At 38.8% G+C, this 15,948-nt stretch overlaps 1 protein-coding gene across 4 annotated transcripts in view; it reads right to left on the bottom strand.

The window, feature by feature from the left end:
• The window catches only part of LOC146394980 (uncharacterized), a 480,198-nt gene that overhangs the window by 91,882 nt on the left and 372,368 nt on the right, over positions 1–15,948 (bottom strand). For all 4 annotated transcript variants that reach the window (XR_014834437.1, XR_014834439.1, XR_014834438.1 and 1 more), the window contains one exon: positions 3,108–3,208. Coding sequence is in view for 1 of the 4 variants with exons in the window: in XM_085006031.1 (XP_084862157.1) it covers positions 3,108–3,208 (101 nt within the window). In the remaining 3 variants the exon portion in view is untranslated. The remainder of the gene's footprint in view (positions 1–3,107; positions 3,209–15,948) is intronic.

Raw genomic sequence — 15,948 nt, 5'->3', positions numbered from 1 at the left:
AATCAGTAAATCACTGCTTATTGTAATGGTTATTTTTAGCTGGTCAGTGACTTCTCCAACCTCGAATCTACTCTCTAGTTTAACTATAACCTTTTAAAAATATCTTCCAAATATATTTCTGAAGAATATTTTTCCCTTCACAGAAAATCTCAATGCTCACTCAGCAAAACTGACACACGAGTAATACAGTTGCTGAGATCTGTCTTATTGAATATTCTACAAATGGTAATGATTGGGAAGTGAAAGCACCGAGCCATTTGTAAGCCTGAAGATAAAAGCTATGTTGCAGATAATTGAATTCTATGCAGATGGAGATTAATTCCAACAAGATATAACAAGGCCATGCTAGTGGGTAAAGCAACCAAATAGTTCTAATATGGGAAAATGTACAAATACTCCTTAAGGAGCAAATAAAAATTAAGCTTGTCAGATTTATATATTATGATCTACAAAGGTTTGACCTATTTATTTCTTATAAGAATACTATCTAAAGTGCATTAAAGATATTTATTGAAGCCATATAACTTGACAATCAAAAGGCCAGGGAATGAGTATAGTAAGGATGAATATTGGACGTAAAACCTTATCAACACCTTGTACACAGAATGCTATCACCTCACCTGAACTGTGTCATGCACTTTTTGTCACTGCACCTCCAGGCAACAAGGGTCGATTTGGAAAAGTGTTTCAATCTTACTGATCATTGTATCACTAAAGTTCTTGGCACACAGCAAGTTCTTGAGAAAAAAAAAAAAGTTTTGGGAGTTCCCGTCGTGGCGCAGTGGTTAACGAATCCGACTAGGAACCATGAGGTTGCGGGTTCGGTCCCTGCCCTTGCTCAGTGGGTTAACGATCCGGCGTTGCCGTGAGCTGTGGTGTAGGTTGCAGACGCGGCTCGGATCCCGCGTTGCTGTGGCTCTGGCGTAGGCTGGTAGCTACAGCTCCGATTAGACCCCTAGCCTGGGAACCTCCATATGCCGCGGGTGCGGCCCAAGAAATAGCAACAACAACAACAATAACAACAAAAAGACAAAAAAAAAAAAAAAAGTTTTGTATAAAGGAATACTTCAACACTGTTTGTAGGACTGTAACTTGGTACAACCACTATGGAAAACAGCATGGCGGTTCCTCAAAAAACTAACAATAAAGTTGCCATCAGATGTAGCAGTTCCACTTCTGGTACATGCACATCTATGTTCATAGCAGCACTGTTTATAATAGCCAAGACATGGGGACCACATAAATGTCCATTGGCAGATGAATGGATAAAGAAGATATGGTACATATACACAATGGAATATTAGCCATAAAAAAGAATGAAATAATGCCATTTGTAGCTACATGAATGGACCTAGAAATTATTGTATTAAATAATGCAGAAGTAAATCAGAAAGAGAAAGACAATAGTACATGATATCACTTACCTGTGGAATCTCAAATATGACACAAATCTATGAAAGAGAAACAGACTCACAGACATAGAGAACAGGCCTGTGGTTGCCAAGGGTGAGTAAAAAGGTAAGGAAGGGATGGATTGGGAGTTTGGGACTAACAGATGGAAATGATTATATACAGAATGGATAAATAGCAAAGTCTTACTGTATAGCACAGGGAACCATATTCAGTGTCCTGGGGTAAACCATAATGAAAAAGAACATGAAAAATAATGTATGTGTATAATGTTTTGTAAAATAAACTATTAGGAGAACCAATATGATGGAATAGAATAATGGGATGGTACAAGCGAAGGTATAGTTGCAGATTTGAAAAGATCAGTCTGAAAGCTAGAGGCTGAAAAGAGATAGGAATAAAACCTACAAAATGAATGGACTTCCCCTCATCCTGAAAATTCATTATTTTATTTATTTTTTTTTCCCCACTCTTCTAAGGTCGATCCTGCGGCATATGGAGGTTCCCAGGCTAGTGGTCTAATAGAGCTGTAGCCACCAGCCTTTGCCAGAGCCACAGCAACTAGGGATCCGAGCCCCATCTGTGACCTACACCACAGTTCACAGCAACGCCGGGTCCTTAACCCACTGAGCAAGGCCAGGGAGTGAACCGCAACCTCATAGTTCCTAGTTGAATTCGCTAACCACTATGCCACAATGGGAACTCCTGAAAATTCAGTCTGTACTAAGTATGAGGCATCCTTTGAAATTTAAGAGATAAATATGTCTAAAAGGATCTGTAAAGAACACAGTAAATTTATACTGTGTTCTTTACCAGATACATGTGTTGAAAATGTATTTAATTTTTTAAAAAAGGTTTAAAATAATCTAAAAAAATAATGAAAAACAGGATTGTTTAAATATTCCAAATTTCTGAGATTAATCTACTGGAAAGAAATTATGCTCCAGTACTCTCAAAACATAAAATTGATACAGTGTGAGGAACACTAAACGTCCCAAGCAGAATGGCTGTACTCAAATTTCCTTCTGCCATCTACTAGCTCTGTGACCCTGCACAAGTCACAATCCCTCTAAATCTCATTTTCCTCATCTGCGAAATGGGGATTGAAAACTCCCCCGGGGAACTGTTGAATAACAAACATGATAATGTAGCTAAAAGTGTATTAAGCACATATATAAGGTATGAAATAAATCCTTCATATCACTGATATAGAATATTGGGATGACCCAATGTGACACTGAGGATCCCAGAATTCAACATCTAAATTTTCTGTCATGAAATTTCTAACTGACAGTCTGTTGGGAATACACCCATTTTATGGCAATAGATATCTCTGTCATCGGTACTTTAGAAGGCAGGGCTAGATGGGAAGGTATGTGGGGAAAGGTGGGAGTCCATTGGCCTTTTAAAAATATGCCTGAGGAGATTACAAGTTCTTAAAGTTGGCAATTCTTGCACATATAAGGGGTGGTATAATCACTGGCTTCTGGGGAGAGGCAACATAGTAAGTTTTTTTCTTAACGATCACATTAAGATGGCAATATCAAATGGTACAAAGGAGAAGTCCACATGTTAATGAATTCAGGATTGATTGTCATCCATGGCACTCTATTCAAACATCAGTAAAGGTCTTCAGGAGTCTAGCTTTACAAAACACAAGCAAACAAATGAAGACAGATTGGCTGTAAGCTACTTACTAGTTTTCCAGGAAGAGAGGGCAAACTGATCCCGGGTAACAGCCCTTCTCTCAAACTCCTGACATTAGAATCCTCTGGGAAGCTTTCAAAAGTCCTGATGCCTGGGATACAATCCAGAAAAACTAAATTAGAATCGATGTGGGTGGGACCCAGGTATTGGTATTTTTAAGGCTCCGCAGATGATTCCAAGGTTGAAAATCACATCTCTAACAGCTTTCCATCCCCAGCTGAATTAAACCCGAGTTCCTTAGCTTGGCATTTCAGTCCTGCTCTACCTTGATCCCCATTTATGTTTTCAGTTTTATTTCCTTTACTCCCAATGCCCCAGCCTAACCTGTCTGTTCTGTTCATACATTGTTTACCTACTGATGATACAGATCCCTGTGTTTACTGTCATTTATCTTACCTCTGCTTATTCAAATTACACCCATCTTTCAAAGCACAGCTCAAATGCTCGTCCTTCCATGAGTTTTGTTTTTGTTTTCTGAGGGAAAGACTTTGGACCCTCTCTCTCTGGCTGTTTTCCTGGCTCTATGTATATGTCTCTCTCTTCCATAACCTCCTTTCCTTTCTCCCTCTCTGATCTGCTACATGTTCAAATGAACTAGATGTATTTTTTCAGTCTCTGATATGTTTTCATAAAGAGAGCTGCTTTGAGGTAATCTAAAACGTGCTACCTACTGAGCCTTTGACTCTATGATATTTCCCATTATAATTCTAAGCATTCTCCTGGCTATAGTCTTCAGCACAGAGATTAGCCATATAACAAGTTTATTACTTCTATGAATAATTACAAACCAATTTTGTAAAGTGCAGGCTAAGAGATCAATACCAGCTCTCTCTCTGTGACACTTGTTCTTCACTTAGGAACACCACATCGCCGGCTCTCCTCCCCTCTCATCCATTAACTCACAAAGTCTAGCAGACTGTTCCAGTGCAATGCCTCTCAAAGCTTCCCTTTCTTCTTAGTCTTGCTACCACTAACATAATTAAGTCTAGATCAGTGCATCTGAAACTGTAATATGAATGCAAATCACTTGATAAACTTCTTAAAATGCAGCATCTGACTCAGTGGGTCTGCAGTAGCCCAAAATTCTGCATTTTCAGCAAGCTTCTGGGTGATGAAGATGCTGCTGCTGTTGGTCCAAGACCACATTTGGTGCTACTAAGACCTAAATTATAGCCACAGCTTCTATTTCTGGGCACCCCACCTCCACTCTTGCCTGGATCATTATTGATGATAACAGACAAAGCAGAAAGGTTTTTTTTTTTTTTGTATGAAAATGTTTATTGCCAGTTATGATCTTTTTTATTATTACTCAATGAATTTATTACATATATACTTGCACAATGATCATCACAACCCAATTTTATAGGATTTCCATCCCACAACCCCAGCACATCCCCCCACCCCCGAAATGTCTCCTTTGGAAACCATAGGTTTCTCAAAGTCTGTGAGTCAGTATCTGTTCTGCAAAGTTCATTCTGTCCTTTTTTCAGATTCTACATGTCAGTGGTAGCATTTGATGTTGGTGTCTCATTGTATGGCTGACTTCTCTTAGCATGATAATTTCTAGGTCCATCCATGTTGTTGGAAATACCATTATTTCTTTCCTTTTAGTGGCTGAGTAATATTCCATTGTGTATATGTACCACATCTTCTTGATCCACCCCTCTGTCGATAGACAGATTGTTTCAATGCCTTGGCTATAGTAAATAGTGCTGCAATGAACATTGGAGTACATGTGTCTTTGCAAGTCATGGTTTTCTCTGGATAGATGCCCATGAGTGGGCTTGCTGGATCAAATGGTAGTTCTATGTTTAGTTTTCTGAGGACTCTCCATACTGTTTTCCACAGTGGTTGCCCCAATTTACAATCCCACCAGCATTGTGCTAGGGTTCCTTTTCTCCACACCCTCTCCAGCACTCCTTGTTTGTAGACTTTTGGATGATGGCCATTCTGGCTGGTGTAAGGTGGTACCTCATCGTGGTTTTGATTTGCATCTCTCTAATAATGAGTGACGCTGAACATCTTTTCATGTGTTTCTTGGCCATCCGTATGTCTTCTTTGGAGAACTGTCTGTTTAGATCTTCTGCCCATTTTTGGATGGGGTTGTTTGTTATTTTGGTATGGAGCTGCAGAAGGGGTTTATAAATTTTGAAGATTAATCCCTTGTCAGTCGATTCATTTGCAAAGATTTTCTCCTATTCTGTGAGTTGTCTTTTCATTTTGTTTAGGGTTTCCTTTGCTGTGCAGAAACTTTGAAGTTTGATTAGGTCCCATTTGTTTATTTTTGTTTTTACCGTCATTACTCTAAGAGGTGGATCTGAGAAGATGTTGCTGTCGTTTATGTCAGAGAGTGTTTGGCCTATGTTTTCCCCTAAGAGTTTTATAGTGTCTGGTTTTATATCTAGGTCTTTAATCCATTTGGAGTTTATTTTTGTGTATGGTGTTAGGGAGTGTTCTAATTTCATTCTTTTCCATGTGGCTGTCGAGTTTTCCCAGCACCACTTATTGAACAAGCTGTCTTTTCTCCATTGTATATGCTTGCCTCCTTTGTCATAGATTAGTTGGCTGTAGGTGCATGGGTTTATTTCTGGGCTTTCTATCCTGTTCGACTGATCTATATTTCTGTCTTTGTGCCAGTACCATATGGTTTTGATGACTGTTGCTTTGTAGTATAGTCTGAAGTCCAGCAGCTTGATTCCTCCAGCTCCATTTTTCTTTTTCAGAATGTCTTTGGCTATTCTGTGTCTTTTGTGCTTCCAAACAAAATTTAAAATATTTTGTTCAAGTTCTGTGAAAAGTGTCCTTAGTAATTTGATAGGGATTGCATTGAATCTGTAGAATGCCTTGAGTAGTATAGTCATTTTGATAATACTGACTCTTCCAATCCAAGGGCATCGGATGTTTTTCCATCTATTTGTGTCACCTTTGATGTCTTTCATCAGTGTCTTATAATTTTCAGAGTACAGGTCTTTTGTCTCTTTAGGTAGGTTTACTCCTAGGTATTTTGTTCTTTTGGATGTGATGGTAAACAGGATTGCTTCCCTAATTTCTCTTTCTGCTCTTTCATTGTTAGTATATAGAAATGGCGTTGATTTCTGTGTATTAATTTTGTATCCTACAACTTTGCCAAATTCGTGGATGAGCTCTAACAGTTTTCTGGTAGAGTCTTTAGGATTCTCTAGGTATAGTGTCATGTCATCTGCAAATAGTGATAGTTTTAATTCTTCCTTTTCAGTTTGGATTCCTTTTATTTCTTTTACTTCTCTGACTGATGTAGCTAGGACTTCCAAAACTATGTTGAATGGTAGTGGCAAGAGCAGATATCCTTGACTTGTTCCTGATCTCAGTGGGAATTCTTTCAGCTTTTCACTGTTGAGAATGATGTTTGCTGTGGTTTTGTCATATACTGCCTTTATTATGTTGAGGTAGGTTCTCTCTATGCCCCCTTTCTGAACGGTTTTTATCAGAAATGGGTGTTGGATTTTGCCAAAGGCTTTTTCTGCATCTATTGAAAGGATCACATGGGTTTTATTCTTCAGTTTGTCAATGTGGTGTATCACACTGATGGATTTGTGGATATTGAAGAACCCTTGTATCCCTGGGATAAATCCCACTTGATCATGATGTACAATCCTTTTAATGTATTGTTGGATGCGGTTTGCTAGTATTTTGTTGAGGATTTTTGCATCGATGTTCATCAGTGAAATTGGCCTGTAGTTTTCTTTTTTGTGGTATCTTTGGTTTTGGTATCAGGGTGATGGTGGCCTCATAGAATGAGTTTGGGAGTGTCCCTTCCTCTGCAATTTTTTGGGAAAAGTTTCATAAGGATAGGTGTTAGCTCTACTCTAAATGTTTGATAGAATTCACCTGTGAAGCCATCTGGTCCTGGACTTTTGTTTGTTGGAAGTTTTTTAATCACAGTTTCAATTTCAGTTCTTGTGATGGGTCCATTCATCTTTTCTATTTCATTTTGGTTTAGTCTTGGAAGATTGTACTTTTCTAAGAATTTGTCCATTTCTTCTAGGTTTTCCATTTTATTGGTGTACAGTTGCATATAGTAGTCTCTTATGATCCTTTGTATTTCTGTGATGTCCGTTGTTACTTCTTTTTCATTTCTATGTTTATTGATTTGAGTTCTCTCTCTTTTTTTCTTGATAAGTCTGGATAAGGGTTTATCAATTTTGTTGATCTTTTGAAAGAACCAGCTTTTCACTTCATTGATCTTTTCTATGGTTTTCTTTGTTTCCATTTCACTGATTTCTTCTCTGATCTTTATGATTTCTTTCTTTCTGCGAACTTTAGGTCTTGTCTGTTCTCTCTGGAGCTGCTTTGGATGTAAAGTTAGCTTGTTTATTTGAGCTTTTTCTTGTTTCCTGAGGTGGGCTTGTATTACTATAAACTTTTGTTTTAGAACAGCTTTTCTCGCATCCCATATGCTTTGGAGTGTCGTATCTTTGTCGTCATTTGATTCTAGATATTTTTTAATTTCCTCTTTGATTTCTTCAGTGATCCATTGGTTGTTTAGTAGATGTTCTGGGGGTTCTTTCTCCCAGTGCCAAATCCCCACACGTGGGAGTTTGATGTGGGGCTCAGGTCTCTCACTCCTGTAGGTGAGTCTCTGTGAAACAGTTACTTTCCAGTCTGTGGGGCTTCCCACCTGGGAGGTATGTGTTTGCTTATATTGCATAATCGCCCCTCCTACCTCTTTATGTGGCTTCCTCTTTGTCTTCTAGAGTAGGATATCTTTTTGAAAGTTTCTAGTCCATTTGGTTGACGATTGCTCAGCCGTTGGTTGTAAATTTGTTTTTAGGAAAGAAGTTGAGCTCCAGTCCTTCTATCAGAAAATTTAAAGTAAGAGTTTGATCATACCTCTTTCCTATATCAACTCCACCCATCCTACCATTCCTTTCAATGGAATGTCATCACTGTCATGGTTTAGTCCAAACTCTTCTGCATGACCTAAAAGGCTTCTTAAGATTTCATTCCTCCTTGCCTCTCCAGCTTTATTTCTGTCTATTCTTTCATTCAACATAGATTTGATAGGTGCTTCTGCAATGCTCATTCCTATTTCTTTAAGCGTCAGCCATTACCAAGAGCTTGCAATGCACCCAGCACACTTTTCTTGTTTCTAAAACTTATCTGGTGCTGCTCCTTCTGCTTTGAATATGATCGTCCCCTGTTCCTCCCTGCCCCATCCTCCCTGGTTAGAGCCTCTTAATCATTCAGAACCTGCTTTAGGATCACTTCTCCTGGAAGACTTCCACTTGCCACACTTAGGTGCCCCCTTCTCAATGTACTCATAATGTCTACTTTGCACAGTACTGGATCAGAGTAGGAGCTCAGAAACCACTTGAATTGATCAACAGCACTTATGACTCTGTAATATATGGACTCTTTGACTATTTCCCCATAGTAACTTTCTTCAGGGCAGGAATAATTACTTATTCTTTATCTCTAACAGTGCCAAGGCAACTCAGTAAATATTTGTTGAGCACATGAGTTATGAGTGCATAAATGAATTAAAAGGTGATCTAAAATCCCAAAATCATAGATGCAAAATTATGAATGGATCAAAATGCTATAGCAGGAGAAACTAATAAATTCTAGAACTCAGGCATGGGCTGGGGACAAGCAGGAAAGACCAATGTTTAGTTTGTAGGTTTCTATGGGGAGTAAAATATGGGTAAAATTCCTTGATATTCTGGTTTGGTAGAAATCAGAGGCAAGTGTAAGTGTATGGGAACAAATACTTTTGAACAAAGGAAAGAGAACCTACAGTGAGAAATTCAGCCAAAAATCACAGTTTTCACAGCTTCCAGATGTTCTCTTTAAAAAATCCTCCAGCTTTTAAGTATTAACTACCTAGTAGCATGGTTAAGCAAATGTGTTATCAGTGAGGGAGTGTTTCAAAGGGAGAACCAAAGCAAGGCGATTTGAGCGCATCTTTTATTGAGCCACAATTATAGCCACATGTTTTGAAGAAGGGAATTGTCATATAAGAAAACACACTCTCATATTTTGAACTTTCCTCTCAGTCTTGATATATTGTGTATTGAGAATTTTCATGTGCAGGATTCTGTATTATTAAAAAAAAGTGATTTTTCTGGTGAATGTATGCCATTAAAAAACAACAGTCAAAGACCAGGCTTTGCCTTCTGGTAGTTTAAATTGACACTTGACATAGCAAAGCAAAGAAATAAAGCTATAAATGCTGTAATAGAGGGAAGGGCAAGCAGTAGTGGAGCATAAATGAGGAGACTCTCATTAGATCAGGTATCAGGGAACACTTCTTGAAGTCCAGGCAGCAGAATGAAAAAAACTCTTAAAATTTTTAAAATAAAATAATCCAACAAACACAAAAATCCAAACTAACCAATCAACCAAGAAACCTCATGTTTAAAAAAAAAATTCTCAAAGATTTCAAGGACAAAAGACAAGCCTATTTAAAGAGGTCTGAGAAAAATATTTAGAAGTTGCTTGTTTCTAACTCTTCCCCTTTTGTCTTGTCTCCTCTGTCTTTTACCCTCTCACAAATTTTTCCCTCCTATGCCCTCATCTTCTGTCCCTCTTCCCTTCCCCCAGCCCTCTCCAGCCCTCCATTCTCTAATGTCCATTAGTAACTAATATGGAGTGGGGTATGAATGAAGGCAAGATAAATTCCAACCAGATGATGGGATGGGTGAGAGGCAGATTCTGAAGCAGGAGATTAATCTCAGTCTCTGAATCCTAAGATTTCAGTAGGGACAGGAATTCAACCTGGTCCTGGCACCCAGCCAGATGCCAGCCTTTCCCTCTTCAGCTTCAGGGCCCTTGGTACTTGGCAGATAAACAGATCCAGTGTTTTGACAGGGATCACACAGGGTATCAAATGTAGGCAGATCTAGAAGGACCATCTCTCACCAATCACCAAGACTTAGGCACCGAACCACCTTCTCAGCCACCTGTGTGAGCAGATTGGAAAAGTCTAGACCTTCCTAGTTTATCCACTAGGCTTCTATTTTTATACACTTAAATTTTACATACTTAGTGAACATTTTATAAATTTTAGTATTTGAAGCATGCTAAAATTTAGTTTCAGTGATTTAAAAAATAAGGTAGATTCTGAATTTTAAAAAATGTAAGGTATTTTCATAAACATAAAAATGTCATTGCCATGTGGTTCTGCAATGGCATACTTCTGAAAGTAACTTTGTATCCTGGATTTTGGCAGGTAATCCATACTGATGGAGAAAGTTTATAAATTCTCCATTCTCTCTGAACTCATTTACAGTAGAGTTAAGCAAAGTGTAAGTAAAATGCTTTCTAGATAAATATAGATATAAATAAAAACTGTAGATTTTCTATATTGTAGAAAGCCATAAAGAGATATATTTCTAGTTTCTGTTATAACTGGGTATTGTTAGTGTAAGAAATGTTATTTGGAAAACTTCTTTTTCTTTTCATATAGAATTCTTCTATAATATGGATAATAATTCAATCCACAAAATAAGGTGGAACCTCCAAAACAGAATATTTAGGCTAAGAAGAGATAAGTTGCCAAGGATATAACCATGGCGGGGGGTGGGGGGTGTTCTAATGAGGAACAAGAGAATACAACTACTAGTCAGGGGGATAGGAAAGAACCAGAATTTAATCATGCCATATAGATCAGGAAGGAGAGACTTTTAAGACAAGTAAACACAGGAAGTAGCCTTGAATTCTGCATTTTCAAAATATTAACCCTTAAAATTACCTCTTAAAGTCCACTGCTTGGAATTCAAGGACTGTCTACATAAGAATGGCTCTCCAAGATTTAGAAATCTTTGCAGCTTAGGCTTTTATGTGTGAAATTGTCATTGTTAAATAGAACAAAGGAAACAGGGCAGAAAACCTAACCAATCCTAGTTTGCCTCTTGTTACTACAACTCTTGTAGCATTTAATCCAGTCCTTCCCCTTGTTGAGGTTTAATGTTAGATCACGAGGCATCCTTTCCTCAAAGTCCCTTTCAACCTCCTCCAAATAAGGGAGCTCTTCAGGGGTGAATCTCATGTTAGGAAGCAGGAAGAGGACCTGCACAGGCAGAGAGGAGAGTGGCAGTAGCCAAGGGGGACACGTGGAGGCTCACCCTTCCCTCTTCTTCACTCACAGTCACTCTCCCTTGGGGCTTTGAAGCTCTCTGGTGGCATTTACCATATGACCTGAGGTTAAGAAAGATGTTTTAAAGCTTCACTTGTGGTCAATTTTATTTTTAAATCTCTAAGGATGTTTCTCTGTGAGTAACTAATACAGTCACTTTGATATTGCCTGATGCAATCAATCCTGAGAAAAGTCTGCTCCAACAAGCTGGTTGGTTGGCCATAAGAGAAAAAGAACAAGAGAATAGAAAGGGAAAGGAAAGAAAAGTGAGGAAAGTGTGCACTTTGTGACTAAATTGTCATCTTTCTATTGATAATGTAGCTGAAACAGACACACTAGTTATAAACAGCAATCTTTGACCTTAGGGTGTGTCTGCACCCATCCCATCCCCATCCACACCACTCAGCCATACTCAACAAAGGGAATTTGCTTGATTCTGGATCCCAGGGCCCTTGATGGAAATCATCAATCTCCTGCTGGTAAGGAAGGCATTGCTTTATTTCTTCTCTCAATGAAGTTCAGGTATTAGATTAGTTGGAAGTAAGTCTATCCTAATGGGTTATTATCTCTGCAGGCAACATTCTCCTTGACAAAGTGCTTAACCTGAATGCAATTCTGCTACATAACATTGCTCCATCACTGAGTCAACACATTTACATATATCAATACAAGTAAATCTCTGTCCACATTGAGTTTTCATCGATGCCAATAAGCGAATTAATTTCAGCTTTTATCACAGCATGGGCCAACCAGTAAGTATTAAAGCTACTTATGAAATTAGATTATATTTTTTGAATCTTGGACATGTAAACCAATAACTCTTTAACTTTTCATTTTAGATTCACTCATACCATATGTCATTACTCAAAATGAACAAAGTCTATTTTTGGTCTCATGGGAGCTTTGAACACCATGCATTATTGCATGTTACAGCACCTGCAATTATTTAAGGTAGAATCCTCATAAAAATAAATCCACATGATTAGCTAAATTTTTCAGTTTGATGAAGCTTTGTTATTTAAGCCAGTAACTTTATTTCAACCACATTAGTTGGAAATTTGGGGAAATAAAGTTCATATTCTCCATCTTCCTAAACATAAGGTAATATGGTAACCCTTTAGGAACATTATAAACACAGTAAAATTCTGCTTATTGTCCTACCTGGAATGATGTGCCCTGATATTAACTAGCCTTATATTGATATGTTTTTATATCAATAGATGTCATTTTCACTGCTTTTCTGTGTTTTACTTCTTATCATCAGCCCCCACTTTTCATGGTCATGTGCCTGCCTGCGTTAGCCCATTTCTCCCCTTTCTATTTTGCTACCTCAGATTGAGCATCAGTTTAGAAACTAGATTTCTAATCTTAATAGAATTGTGAATACATTAACTATAAACAAATGTTGTGTAAGAAACTGACTTTTTGAAAACCACAAGCTTTGCTGCAGCGAGTATAGTATTAAGGCTCATTCTCAGACATCTTTTTATGTTCTCCTGTGCCCAGCGCATGTCTCTTCAGCCCACTCCCTTGGTGGAAAGTGGGGGATAGAGAACTTGAAGGTTAGTAGTCTCTGAAGAAATGAGTATTTCTGAAGCAGAGCTCTAAGAATCTGGTATTTGACATTCCTTGGAAATTTTCAGAGTCCCAAATGCCAATTGAAAAGCACTTATATGGGAGTTCCATCATGGCTCAGTGGTTAACAAATCTGACTAGGAACCATGAGGTTCGGTCCCTGGCCTTGCTCAGTGGGTTAAGGATCTGGCATTGCTGTGAGCTGTGGTGTAGGTCGCAGACACAGTTTGGATCCCGAGTTGCTGTGGCTCTGGTGTAGGCTGGTGGCTACAGCTCCTATTAGACCACTAGCCTGGGAACCTCCATATGCCGTGGGTATGGTCCCAGAAAAGGCAAAAAAACAAAAAAAAAAAGAAAAAGAAAGAAAGAAAGAAAGAGAAGAGAGAAGAGAGGAAAAGAAAAGAAAAGAAAAGAAAAGAAAAGAAAAGAAAAGAAAAGAAAAGAAAAGAAAAAAGAAAAGAAGCACTGATACAGGTTCATCCATTACAGAAAACAGTATAGAGTTTCCTCAGAAATCTAAGGATAGAGTTACCATACGATCCAGTAACCCCACTCCTGGGCATATATCCAGATAAAATGATAATTCAAAAAATATTTTCATAGAGCAGCAGTATTCACAACAGCCAAGACATGGAAACAACCTAAATGTCTATCAACAGAGGAATGGATAAGGAGGATTTAGTACAATTACACAATGGAATACTACTCAGTCATAAAAAGAATGAAATAATGCCATTCACAGCAACATGGATGCAACAAGAGATTATCATACTAAGTGAAGTAAGTCAGAAAGAGGACAAATACCATATATCACTTATATGTGGAATCTAAACTATGACACAAATGAAGTCCATCTGCAAAAAAGAAACAGACTCATAGAGAATAGGCTTGTTGCCAAGGGTGAAGGGTTGGGGGAGGGATGGAGTGGGAGGTTGGTATCAGCGGATATAAGCTGTAATACATGAAGGGGATACAGCAAGATCCTACTATATAACATAGAGAACTGTATTCAGTGTCCTAGGATAAACCATAATGGAGAGAATATTCTAAAAAGAACATGTGGGGAGTTCCTGTTGTGGCTCAACAATAATGAATTTGACTGGTATCCATGAGGATGTGGGTCAATGCCTGGACCTGCTCAGTGCGTTAAGGATCCGGTGCTGCCGTGAGCTGTGGTGTAGGTCCCAGATGCAGCTCGGATCTGGCATTGCTGTGCCTGTGGTGGAGGCCGGCATCTACAGCTCCAATTCAACCCCTAGCCTGGGAACCTCCATATGCCACAGTTTGGGCCCTAAAAAGACATAAATAAATAAACAAACAAATGTGTGTGTATGTATGTCTGCATGTGTGTGTGTGTGTGTGTGTATACCTGAATAACTTTGTTGTACAACAGAAATTTAACATGATATTGTAAGTCAATTTATATAACTTAAAAAAAGAAACATTGATAGAATAAGGATCTATGTATGAAAAGTGGGGCAGCATTAGTAAGGTGCTGTTAATCTCTTGGACTAACTAAAGAAAAATTATTCCATGATTTATGTGAGTTTAATTAATAGCATGCAAATGTGGTTCAATTCTTGTCACATATGGGGTATTCTGTGGTATTCAGATGCTCTCCCTGGAAACTGTATGTCTGAGGAAGAGTGAGAAAATCATGCTAACTGTGAACATTATCATCAGAACATTCTCAACAGGGGTGAAAATTGGCTCTCAGGATAAGAAAAGCTTATTTTTAAGTATAAAGCACAGATAAATATAGACAGTAGGTAACCAGATACATAGCATATTTATAGTATTAAAATTTCATAGGCAGTAGTGTCAGGAAAATAAATATGTTTAAACAGGCTCCTTGTGTGTGTGGGGGGGACAGTAGGGAAAAAAGGGGTTGAGAAGCACTGTTGTAAGATATGAATATGAGACAAGCAGCTCATAATGAAGGACAACAGGGTGCTATAGACAAGAGCAATGAGAAGCAGAGCCTGCTGAAGGCCCCAAGCTGGTTTGTTCACCAGATGGCTCTGTCTTCCTCTCTAGCTTTCTGTCTCTTGTTCACCTACACAGCCCTTCCCTCCAGCACAACCACCTGCATGTCTCCAAGGTGGCACTCTTCTTGATGAGTGAGCACATGCAGGTCCTTTGACCTAGGATTCTTTTCTCCCCCTTCCTTACCTGCTAACTCATCCCTTAACACTCAACTCAAGCATCACCTCATCCGGGAAGCTTTCTAGCCATGTACAAAGCAACAACAACAACCACAAACACAAAAACACAAATGGAAGGAAAGCGGGATAACCTGCTAACAGGGATGTTGAGTCATTTCAGGATGCTGACTTTGAGCAGAGACCTGTAAGAAATTAGAAGGAGCCACAGGAATATTTATAGGAAAAGTGTTCCAGGTATAAACAAATACCCTGAGGTCAAAGCAGGTTTGCCAGCTTCATGAAAGCTCCATGTAACTGAACTTACAACAGAGAAGCAAAGTCCCAGGAAAGGTATCATATGGGGCATTGCAGTGTTCAAACCTCAAATTTTCTCCCAACTATGATGGAAAATTATTAGAGCATTTACAGCAGAGTACACCACAAGCCAGTTTGTGGACTTAAGCCTCCCTATTGGCTCCCATTTGAAAAATTCATTGTAAAGGTACAACAATCAAAGCAGGAAGCCAGAAGGCTAATAAGATGTTGTAGTGAAAACAGTGGTCGCTTGAACTAGTGTTAGCAACTAAGTAGGTGAGAAATGGCCTAGAATCCCATCCCCTCCATATACCTGGACACATGGAAAACTGCTCCCCAAATTTCCAGACTCAGTTCAAGTATCCCAACTGCTGGAAATGTTGTCCAGCATCCCTGATTGATTAGAATTTTCCTCCTCAAATCTAATAATTGTGTATTCCTCCATCAATGCACTTGCTTCAGACTGTCTTCCAGATGTAGGGGGGCCTCATCCAATTTGTTAAAGCCGTGAATGGAATAAAAGCCTGAGTGACAGAGAATCCTTGCTCTCTGCCTGATGGTTTTTGATCTGGGACACATACCATTGGCTCCCCTGGGTCTCCAACTTGCCAACTGCAGATCTCAGACTCCTCAGCCTCCGCAATCACAGAAGCCAACTCTACATTCACTCATTCATTCAAT

This window comes from Sus scrofa, chromosome 18 (assembly GCF_054392235.1).
Source record: "Sus scrofa isolate SSC_HxYL_T2T_F1_AM1 chromosome 18, Sscrofa_HxYL_maternal_Yorkshire_Landrace_v2.0, whole genome shotgun sequence".
NCBI lineage: Eukaryota > Metazoa > Chordata > Mammalia > Artiodactyla > Suidae > Sus > Sus scrofa.
This window is presented reverse-complemented; position numbering and strand designations above follow the sequence as displayed.